Here is a 12071-nt window from a genome sequence, read left to right as displayed (position 1 = left end):
GAATGTCGATCCCTTGGCCCGGGCCAAGGTGGCAGGAATCCCATTTAAGGGTGTAAACCTATTTGGAGAAGCCCTGGATAGGTACCTAGTGGAAGGCAGAGAGAAGAAAAAGTTTCTTCCATCAAAAAAGAAGGAACTTGTATGATAAAATGGATGCAAAATTTTGAGGAAACTATTCCGTTGGACATATGGGAAAGTTTATGGATTAAGGACATAACATTTACAGGTTTCCAGTTATTGAGAGAAAATTAGTATAAAATGTTCTTTAGGTGGTACATTACTCCCAAAGATATTGCAAGTATTAGTAAGGGTTACAGTGAACATTGTTGGAAATGTCAGAACATGGATGCAACATTTTACCATATGTGGTAGACTTGTAAGAAATCACGAAAATATTGGATAAAAATGAATGAAGAGATGCAAAAGATCATCAAACTCAGATTTAAATCCAAAAAGTATGCTTTTAAATATTTTACCAATTAATGTGAGAAAATAACAAGGAGACCTCTTCTGTTATATGGTGACGGCAGTGAGGGTATCATTTGCAGGTAGATAGAAAAATGATGCCTGCCCTGGTCTCTCAGAGTGGAGAGATAAGATTTATGAATATGCTTCAATGGCCAAACTAACTACCTACTTACCAAAATAGACCGATAACTGAGTTCCAGAAAAAATGGAAGGATTTTTTTGATTACTTAGGCTAAACTAATTGACACAGAAGCTCAGAGACAGGGAGGGAGGGAGAGAGAAGGAGAAATGTTATGTAGTTAGGTTTAAGGAAATTTGAATGCATTGCTTGTTTTACTTCCAAAGCTATTATACCTGGATTGTTTATATGTTTATTGGTTGTATAAGATTGTATAACATTCAATTTACTGTCTAATTTAGAATCTGTATAACTCTTTATTATGCACTTACTTTAATTTCTTTGTTTTAATAAAATTCTTAATTTAAAAAAAATAATAAGGAAGAGAAACCAAGAAAAAGATTCCAGTCCTTTGGGACTCCAAGCAATCCTTGAGCACCGGCAATTCAAGATCATTCGAGGGTTGTTGGCAATCCAAGTCCCGAGGTGAGAACAAATCTTACACATTCACCAAGTCCAGTCAGTATGCTAAAGGACCAAAAAAGGGCCAATCAACGTGACTATCTGAAGATTCCAACAGCACAGGGGATTGGGGGAGGGGCACTTGCAAAGAATTTCAGAAGTATGGAAAACAACTGTAACAGACAGATGGGTCCTGGGCATAATAACCAATGGCAACTGTCTGGAATTAGAATCAATGCCCTCTAACCACTTCATACAGATTCCAAAAGACCAGTCGAGCATGAAACACCTACTCATTAAAAAAGGCCATCAGGCACCTGATAGAGATAGGAGCCATAGAATCAGTCCCAGAAGAATACATAGCTCAGGGAGTGTATTTGGTGTTCTTCATAGTCCCAAAGAAGAACAGGGACGTGAGGGCCATCTTGGGTCTAAAATGGCTAAATTCATCAAGACATGCACATTCAAAATGGAAACCCTCAAATCAATTGTGACAATCATTCAGGAAAAGGACTTCTTGGCTTCCATCGATCTATCAGAGGCCTACGTGCATGTCCTGATAAGGGAGTCTCACCACAAATTTCTATGATTCGTGTATGATGAAAATAACTACCAGTATCACAAGTTACCCTTCGGCCTAAAATTATTGCCCAGGGTATTCACAAAGGTATTGGTAGCCCTATTGGCACAGCTGAGACTTCAGGGTGTATCGTTGTTCCCATACCTGGACAACAACTTCATCAAAGCCTAGTCACTAGAGACAGGACTGGAAGCAATGAAATCCCCAATATATTGCCTAAGGGACCCTGAGTTTGTGATAAACGAAGAAAAGAACACACTACTCCTCACTCCGAAAATCACTCATCTGGGAGTGGTTATAGACACAATGGTGTCCTGCCATATGATGCTAGCCTTCAGGGCAACTTAACACTCACTCGGAGCGGTTTACGAAGTATGTTATTATTATCCCCACAACAAATACTCCGTGAAGTGGGTCATCATGACTACAGATGCCAGCCTGTGGGGCTGGGGAGCACATACCCGGGAAGGATGTCCCAGGGCACCTGGAAGGAAGAGGAGAGAGCCAAGAGCATAAATCTGTTGGAACTCAAGGTCATCAGGAGAGGACTGATGGAATTCCAGGATCTACTATCAGGATGCCATGTATTAGTGAAAACAGACAACATGACTGCCAAGGCTTATGTCAACAGGCAGAGAGGAGCCAGATACAAATCACTCCCAGAGAAGCCACTGTTATCATGAAGTGGGCGGAGATCAGATCAATAAAGACGATTCATGTACCCGGACAAGACAACTCAGCAGCCGATTGGCTAAGCAGGAACAAGGTAGATCAATCAGAGTGGATGTTGTGCAAGAAAGTATTCCAGCAAATCTGCCAGAGATTCGGAAAGGCAAAAATAGACCTGTTTGCAAGCAATCAAAACCACCAAATTCAGAAATACGTTTCAAGGAAAAGAGACCCTCAGGCTTGGGAAGCAGATGCCCTGAGCGGCAATTGGTTTTGATTGCTTCTGTATGCCTTCCCACCGATACAGTTAATGCAAAGAGTGGTGCAGAAAATCATCAAACAGGGGGCGGAAATTATACTGATCGCACCTTATTGGCCGAGGAGAGCTTAGTTCCAGGATTTGGTGAGACTCTTAGTCACGGACCCATGGCATCTTTCTCTACAAGAGGACCTGCTGATTCAAGGGACAATTCTACACTCAACCAGCACTATTAAATCTCACAGCCTGGAAGTTGAACGCGGGCAGTTGAAAGAGTTGAGGTATATAGAGACAGTGATCCATACAATGCTAACGTCTAGAAAGAGCTCCACAAACAGGAGCTACAATAGCACTTGGCAAGATTTTTCAAGTCTGGTGCACAGATAGGGGAAAGGACCCTCTAAAAGTCTCCGTTAGGGAGATTCTCATGTTTCTACAAGAAGGTAGGACCTTAGTACCAGCATCCTTAAAAGACAGATGTCAGCTATTGCAGTGATTAGGGGTTCCAAGAGGGGTAGACTTCTATCCCAATACCCAAACACAGTTAAGAGATTTCTACAGGGTACCACACTGATCAATCCCCCAAGGGTACATAGATTTGCCACCTGGAATCTCAATAGAGTTCTGAAAGCACTAACCAAGGTAGGTTTTGAGCCCATAGCTCATGCCCCATAAATGAGCTGACATTCAAAACTATCTTTCTAATAGGCATTACCTCAGGAAGACGGGTTTCCAAACTTAGGGCCCTATCAGTGGACAGGGAATTGTGTATATTCCACAAAGATAAAGTTGTCTTAAGATCGGACCCAGCCTTCATTCCAAAAGTACATTTAATGTTTCATAGGAGTGAGGAAATAGTTCTTCCATCATTCTGTCCAAATCCCACACATGATAAGGAAAGGGAATGGCATTGCCTCAGTGTTCACAGGGCACTAACTGTTTTGTCCTATAGATAGGACAGAACAGTTGAAGAAGTCAGAGGCATTGTTTGTGTCATTCAAGAAGTCATCGCTGGGTAACAGCGTATCTACTTCTAGGTTGAGCAGGTGGATTAGGAGGTGTATAGTCTTTGCATACAGAGCCAGGAACCTAGAACCACCCCAGGGTATTACAGGTTATTACACTGAGGGGAGTGGCAACCTCAGCAGCTTATAGATCTTCCCACTAGAAATGATATATAAAGCTGCAACATGGAGGTTGATGCATTCATTCACCAAACATATAGAATATGTTTATAGAATATACAGGATAGTCTCAGCTGAGGCAGCCTTCAGAAGAAGAGTGTTGCAACACAAGCTCTAATCACAGAGTCCATCCAACCCTCCATGGGGCACACTGCTTTGTTGTGTCCCAAAAGTACAGACTGCCCCATTCCCTGGACCACTGGAGACTGGAAAATTTGTTTTCACTTACTGTGAAGCTTCCTTCTTGGTGGTCCAGTAGTGGGGCAGTCCTACCCACCCAAGGAGGAAGGGTGGCTCCAGAGATTGGAGGGTTTTATTGTACTGTACTAAGCTGCAAGTAATAACTTTATTAAAAATCCAAGATATGCAAGTGGCCCTTGCTTATGTTGAAAATCAGAGGGGCGTACATAGTTAGTTTAAAATAGTGTTAAGGAAGTTAACATTAGAATATAAAATGAGTAAATGGAAAGAAAGGTGAGGAGGCTATGATGTTAAGAATTAATACAGTTATTTGAAGACTCGTGGCTTAAAAACTGGAGATCCCAGGAACGAGCCCCTCCCTTTCGGGATCAAAAGAGTCAGCTGACCCTGCTTCAGAGAGGAGGAGCTACGTTCCCAAAAGTACAGACTGCCTGTTATGACCTTTACTTTCTTTGAGTAGATATTTATTTTAATCTTTCCCTTAACACCCTCTGGGTAGTTTGCTGCCACCAGGAATATTATATTCCAATATATTTTATTTAAGTTTTCCCTTTGGTAACATTCCTAAGCGTCAGGCTCCTTCATGGTTCTATGTGGCCCTGAGGATAGGAATGGGATATAGCAATGACAGCCACTCTGGGATATAACAAAACAAAATAAACTTTTATTTAGTCAAGAAGCGTATCGGTTTCATAAACGTTGTTCTCAGTTCTTAAAGTTACTTCCTATAAACTCATTCACACAGATCTCCTATAAGGCTTCGCACTCAGCCTCTTTCTCTAACTCAATATTTCTCTCATAGAAATGCTTAAACTCTTCAGGCAGCACACAGCCAGCCTCTCTTTCTCTGACTCTCATTCACAGAAATATTAAACCTGCTCAGGCAGCACACAGCTGGCCTCTCTTTCCCTGAGTGTCCTTTCACAAACATGCTCAGTTCAGGTTCCACACAGGTTATATTTCTCTCATAAATATTTCAATATACTCAGGCAGCACACAGCTAGCCTGCTTTCTTCTGACTGAAACCTTTCTCCCTGCACTGTCAGTCTAAACTCCATTCACTCCACCCACACTCTCAGTCATCAACCAATCATATCACTCACTCATCCCTCCCTCACCCCCACTCTTCACCTAGCTCAAACCAAGCATTTAAAGACACATGCACACATTTACTTGAAATCATTACATTGCCCCACTCCCAGACCACTGAGGAGGAAGCTTCATGGTAAGTGAAAACAAACCTTCAATTTCTTACATTTTTCTATTATATATGTATTATTTCAAAATAAAATTTACTAAAGAAATTCCAATGTACACAAAGTATGAAGTTGCTCCCCTGAAATCACCCTTGGTAGAAGAAATTATAGAAAGAGAATGGGTTTAGAAAGGATTTGGCACTGATGATTTCAGGCTCCACTACCCACTTTCAGTAATGTCTGTGACAAGTAAATGAGAGCATCTGGAAGCAAAATTCTGGGAAGAACGTAACTTGGATTTCCCATTTGATTTATCTTATTTTATCTAGAAGCGCTAGATCATTCACTAAAGTATATAATGTGCCATCTTTCTTTAGTATTTTGTTCACTATTGGTGTGAAGAGGGAGAAAAGGCTTTCCAACAGCAGGACCACGTAGAGCTTTCTGCCAAGATTATTTTGTTTGTTTATTATTTACATATAATCTGTCTTTCTCACTGAGACCTACCTTTCTCATTGAGACTCGAGGCAAATTACACAGTGTAATTTAATACGATCAACAGCTGGGGCATTAAATAAACAATACAATCGGTTATAGATTGCAGAATTTTGCAAATAGTAAAAAACTGATACAATGCTGAAACAAAACAAGGAATTTTACAGGAGTACAATAAAAGAATAGTGCACTGTAGTATAGTCTATAGATCCTATCCCTTTATCAAAATATCTCTTTGAACCATTTCTTTACAGCACAGCCATATTACCTGTGTAAGAAAGCCCTCCTGAATATAGGAAATGAAAAAGGGAAGCATATAAAAGCAGGGATCGTTTCATAGAAAAAGAGCTGGAGGAACTCATTAGCATAACTAATTAGCATAACTCATTAGCATATGCCATGCCCCTTGACATCACTGGATGTGTGTCATTAGCATAACTGATTTGCATATACCACAGCCCCCTGATATCACCTATCCTAGCTGTTTTGGACCCAATCCTGGCCATTCAGGGCCGAAATTGGGCCCAAAATGGCAAAAAGGGGATGAAAATGGCCCAAAAGGGGCCCAAAATGGTCAGGATTGGGCTGCTGCTGAGTGAGAGAGTGATCCACCACCCATCAGAGGCTCGATCTGGGCCATTTTGGCCCCAATTCAGGCCGAAACGGGTCCAAAATGGTCGAGAGTCAGGTGGGCAGGGCCACCTGACATGTGACCTCTATGGGGAACTATCAGAACTGCATTCCTGTGCGTTCCCCCTCAAAATGAGCCCTGCATAAAAGGATCTCTGAAATGCCTCTGTAAGATTGTTGATAGTATGTAACAGGGTTTTCTCAACAGTAACTCCAGCACTGTGAAACTCACCTATATAGCTGTTCTGCTCCACAGTCCAGCAATAACATCTAGTACACAGTATTATCTTTTCTAAGTGTTTCTTAAAAGTTTTTCTTTTTATGGCTTTTCAGGTAATAGGAAAATGGATTTGTTTCTCAGTTGTCTGTACATAGTCTAGATACTGAACTTTCAGTAAAATGCTACCCTGTTAATTCTGGTGCAAAATGGATACTGAATAAACTGCATGTGTTTACCTCTTTATCTGAGGCTGATTTTTTCAAATAACTTCCTTACTTATTATGATACTGACAAAAATCAAAGGCTTATGGAGAAGTGTTATTTACAGGTGAACTTAAATTAGTGGAAATATTCCGCAGTAAGTTTTATTCTTTTTACACTGGATTTTCTAACAAGGATCTGTTTCTTCTTTCTGTCTGTTTCTCTCCACTGTTAGATGGGATGGGCAGAGTTCTTGCCCAAGATGTTTATGCAAAAGACAACCTACCGCCCTTTCCAGCTTCAGTAAAAGATGGTTATGCCGTGAGAGGTAAATGCTTATGATTCTGCCCATAAAGTTAATTTTTATAAATTTAGGTCAGCAATGGAATGTCCTGGATGATTAAAATGTTTTCCCACTGGCTTTAGAGTGTGATTTCTAATGTTAAATTTATGTCCATTTATTCTTTTGCATAGGGGCTGATCTGTTTGTCCAATGTAAAGAAATGAAGAGCATTGCTCACACTTGATAGCATAACATTAGTAGATGTACAAGTGAATGATCTTGAGATGGTATAACTGGTGTTGTTAGGTCCAGTGACTGTGCTGTTGGAGTAAATATAGGGACAGAGTTGACATCATGGTTTTATTGCAGGCTGTGGTCCCAGAGTCAATCTCAGTGCTGCGAAGTACATTATTATGACTGAGAAGTTGTTTAAGGTTAGGAGGCTGTCTGTGAGCAAGAAAAGATTTGCCTTCCAATGCTTATGAGAGAAGAGTATCATTGTCCAGCATAGGCTGATTCCGCACATGTTGGATAATGCACTTTCAATGCACTTTATCAATTGTTTGAGGTGGATTTTTTGTTCCACACACAAAAAAAATCCATTCCAAATGATCTATAAAGAGGATTGGAAGTGCATTATCCAACGTGTGCAGAATCACTCATCGGTTGCAAGTCATTGATGATGTGTTGAACTGGTTTGAGATGAGAGCTCTATGTGGTGCTCTATTATCATTTTGTTTAGGCTTGTCTTGTCGCAGGTTATCCCTTGGTATCATTCTAGATGTCAATCTGTTTCCTTACTACATCAAGTGGGTACTGTAGTTCCAAAAATTTCTGTTGTAGATCCTGCAGGTGAGAATCTCTGACAGAGGGACTGGAACAGATGCTGTTGTAACATAGAACTTGACGGTAGATGATGACTTGTGTTTGGGATGGTGACGGGAGACATGTAGATATGTTTTCCGATCAGTGGGTTTCCAGTATAAGGTCGTTCTTCAGGATTCGTAATGTATTTGTACAGTAGTTTCTAGAAATGTACTTCCTGTATGGATTGCTTCATGGTCAGGTTAATGGTGGGGTGGAAGTTGTTGAAGGCCTGATGGAATTCCTCCTGTGCTTCTTTCCCATGTGTTCAGCTGAGGAAAATGTTGTCAATAAATTTTAAGTATTGGAGAAGTGTTAGCAGGTAGGAGCTGAGAAAGTGCATTTCCAAGTCAGACATTAAAACGTTGGTGTATTGTGGTGTTATGTGAGTGCCCATGGCTGTCCTATTGATTTGAAGGAATACATCTTCATAGAATCTGAAGTAGTTGTGGGTGAAGGCAAACTGGCAGAGCTTGGTAGCAAGGTCTGCTGTGGTGTTGTCAGCAATGATGTTCCTAATGGCTTGTAGTCCAACTTTGTGAGGAATGTTGGTATTAAAAAAACATCCAGATGTATTCCTTGCCTCTTAGAAATTTTTCAGACATGTTTGGCAAGGCCCACTAGAGAGTGGTTCTCTTTGACATGCTGATATGATCCTGCCAGAATACTTCAGGAGACTCAACTTTCAGCTGCAGGGAGAAAACAATAGGACAGAAGTGATTGGCACCCGCTTTATTGAAAAAGTTGCCTCTTGAACATCCTGTACACAGTAAGGCACATTCTGGTGTTGTAAACTGAGGGTGAATCTTGTATCTAGCAACCAAGCATCTCAGAAAAGACTGCTTTAGAGCTAGTCTAAAACCATGTATAGGGGGAAAGAACAAATTGGCCAGACAATTCTTGCTGGCAGTAACCAATTCTAGGGGATAGCTAGTTTTAGAAAAATTGCATTGCATCCACTGAATGTCAGCATCTCGTACAGATTAGTGCAGCAAATACATGTTTTTATTTGAGGCATGAGGTGAAATAAAGGGCTCCTGAAAGTTTCCATTATTGACTATTTGACAAAACTGGCTCCCCACATGTCATTCAACTATAGTGTGTGTGTTATGTGCTGTCAAGTCACCTCCAACCTATGGTGACCCTATGAAAGAAAGACCTTCAAAATGTTCTATCATTAACGGACTTGCTCAGATCTTGCAAACTGGAGGATGTTGCCTCTTTTATTGAATCAAGCCATCTTGTTTTAGGTCTTCTTCTTTTCCTACTGCCTTCTACTTTTCCTAATAGCATTATTGACATTTCCAGAGATTCTTGTCTTCTCATAATGTGACCAAAGTACGATAGCCTCAGTTTTGTCATTTTAGCTTCTAGGGAGAAGCTTCTAATACCCACTTATTTGTTTTCTTGGCTGTCCATGGTATCCACAGAACTCTCCTCCACCACTACATTTCAAATGAATCAATTTTCTCCCTATCAATTTTCTTCACTGTCCAACTTTCACATCCATATATTGTAATGGGGAATAACATTGTTTGAATTATCTTGATCTTGGTTCCAGAGAGACATCTTTAAGGATCTTATCTAGCTCCCTCACAGCTGCTCTTCCAAGTCTCAGTCTCCTTCTGATTTCCTCATTGAAATTTCCCTGTTGGTTGTTGATTGAGATAAGGAATAGAAAATCTTGGACAATTTCAATTTCCTCATTGTCAATTTTAAAATTGTGTAACTTCTCAGTAGTGATTACTAGAGATGGGCATGAACCGCATTACGAACTTCAAAAACCCACGAAAATGGCGATCGCGATCCGGTGGTTCGTTATCGGCCACAGCCAACGAACCAGTGGTCGGTAAAAGCCTAGTTCGGTGCATTCGGCCGCGGTTCGGGAAGCCAGACACTCAGACCCAAGCAATCAATTCCCCTAGCAACGGAGCTGGGGGAATGCCTGAACTCTGTCTGCGCTCCTTCTGTCGCCCTGGAAACCCGAATGGAAGCTCAGCTTACCTTGATCGGCAGGTCTTCCTTCCAAGCACGGAGCTGCAAAGCAGTTACAAGTTGGGAGAAGACACCCAGGGGAGGGAGGGGGAAGGGGGTGTCCTGTAGCCACGAACACTCCAATCTCATCCCTGCAAACCCTGATAGGCAGCTCTGATGGCCAAACACAGACCTCCTGCGTTGCTCAGTGGGACCTGTGCTTATAAATAACCATGGTCTCCCAGGCTGGGTTTCACTTTCAGCGAGCAGTGGAGTGGGACAGAGCTCTTGCTTGCCACTTGCTAGCCTTTGGGGAGAGAGACTAATTCAGTTTGGATTTGGGGGATAGGGATCTATCTCCTCTGGTTCCAGGGCTGCTGCCTGGCTCTGGGGCCAAGTTCAGTGGGCACCTTGGCTGAGGGCTCACATTGATTATTGATCAGTGCCTGATCGGGTCAGTTCTGTGGGAGTGGTGGGCTAGGGCTCTAGTCCCTCCCTCCCTCTGGTGCCAGGGCTGCTGCCAGGCCCCGGGGCCAAGCTCGGTGGGTACCTCGTGTCATGGGCTGGGCCAGCCCAAGCAGGGTGGTGCAGGTCCAAACCTTGATACCAAGTCCAGAGGGAGTTTCAGGAGCCAAAAGCCAAGTCAAAGCAGTGGTCAGAGCACAAGCTAATGCCAGAGTTGAGTCCAGAGTCCAAGAGCAAGGTCAGGCACAGTCCAAGGTCAGTTACCGGTAGTGTCAGGTCCAACAGTAGGCACGAGCAAGGTTCACGGAGCACGGAGTGGTTGCAGGCAGTAGAGACGTTGCTTCCACGCCTGGCTGTTGCTCCTGACTGGCTTTTATAGCCAGGCATGGTTTTCAGCCAGCTGCTGGGGCTCCATCCTGAAGCTACTCATCATCACTCTCCAGCAGCAGGCGTCGGCTCAGGAGACGAGCACTGCGCCATCTCTCCTGCAGCTCCAGTCTCTGGCGCTGTTTGCGGCGTTCTCTGGGTGTGGGTGAACCTGGGGGGGTGGAAGCCTCTGGCTGGGCTTCCCTTGTGGTGCTGGCAGTCCCTGACTGAGCTTCCCCTGTGGAAGTCCCTGGCTGCACTTCCCCTGTGGTGCTGGGGCTGGAGAGTACTGATGGCTCTGCTTCAGCTGCTGGCTGTAGGCTCCGATTAGCCAACAGCTGTGGCTCCTGATTACCAGCCTCTGCTGAGTCAGGGCTGGCTGCATGGAGCTCCTCTTCTCCTGAGGAGTCCTGGCTGGCTACACGAAGCCCCTCTCCTCCTGAGGAGGAGTCCTCGCTCTCACTGAGCCCAGGCTGGGCCATGACACCTCGGCTGAGGGCTCACATTAGTGCCTGATCTGTTCAGGTCTGTGGGAGTGGTGGGCTAGGGCTCTAGTCCCTCTTTCCCTCTGGTGCCAGGGCTGCTTCCAGGCCCTGGGGCCAAGCTCGGTGGGTACCTCAGCTGAGGGCTCACATTAGTGCCTGATCTGTTCAGGTCTGTGGGAGTGGTGGGCTAGGGCTCTAGTCCCTCCCTCCCTCTGGTTCCAGGGCTGCTGCGAGGTCCTGGGGCCAAGCTCGGTAGGCACCTTGGCTGAGGGCTCACATTAGTGACTGATCTGTTCAGGTCTGTGGGAGTGGTGGGCTAGGGTTCTAGTCCCTCCTCCCCTCTGGTGCCAGGGCTGCTGCCAGGCCCTGGGGCCAAGCTCGGTGGGCACCTCGGCTGAGGGTTCACAGTGTCATCTCCATTCTTCTTCTCAATTGTTGTTTCCTGGCACGATGAGGCTTCAGGTGGGGGACAAGAGTGGTCGTGGCGGGGAGTGCAGAGATTGTCCTGGTTGCAGCACGGGAAACAGTGCTCTGCAGGACTCTGGAGCAGCAGAGACTCCCGCTCCACAAAATCACCAGTTGTGGCTGTGGAGGGGGCTGAAGAGGTCTTGCTGGCAGCGGAAGAGGAACTCCTGAAAATTTTTGGGGAGGAGGAGGAGGCCGAGGGATCCTTGGAGGAAAGGTTGGGGTTTGAGGAAACATCCAGCCCGTCCCCATCCCAAACTACCGTCCATCCCAAACTACCGGTGCTGCTGTCCCTGCCTGCAGTCCACCCATCACTCCGTCTTTCATTGCCAGCTCCATGGCACATCCAGCAGCAACCCTTCATCCTCCCTCCCCTGGAACCGTTAGTGGGCCATGGTTCAACCTCAATGTTTGGAGGTACTTTCGGTCCCTTCCTACTGAACCCCTTGTGGTGCGGTGCTGTGTGTGTGAGGGCCTGGTACGCAG

At 44.3% G+C, this 12071-nt stretch overlaps 1 protein-coding gene across 16 annotated transcripts in view; it reads left to right on the top strand.

Moving 5' to 3' along the window:
- GPHN (gephyrin) overlaps positions 1-12071 on the top strand; it is a 566991-nt gene that overhangs the window by 418317 nt on the left and 136603 nt on the right. For all 16 annotated transcript variants that reach the window (XM_054970790.1, XM_054970786.1, XM_054970784.1 and 13 more), the window contains one exon: positions 6919-7011. In XM_054970790.1, coding sequence (XP_054826765.1) covers positions 6919-7011 — 93 coding nt within the window. The remainder of the gene's footprint in view (positions 1-6918; positions 7012-12071) is intronic.

Source organism: Eublepharis macularius, chromosome 2 (assembly GCF_028583425.1).
Source record: "Eublepharis macularius isolate TG4126 chromosome 2, MPM_Emac_v1.0, whole genome shotgun sequence".
NCBI classification, from domain to species: Eukaryota; Metazoa; Chordata; class Lepidosauria; order Squamata; family Eublepharidae; genus Eublepharis; species Eublepharis macularius.
Note: the sequence above shows the minus strand (reverse complement) of the source record. Positions and strands in the feature narration are given on the sequence as shown.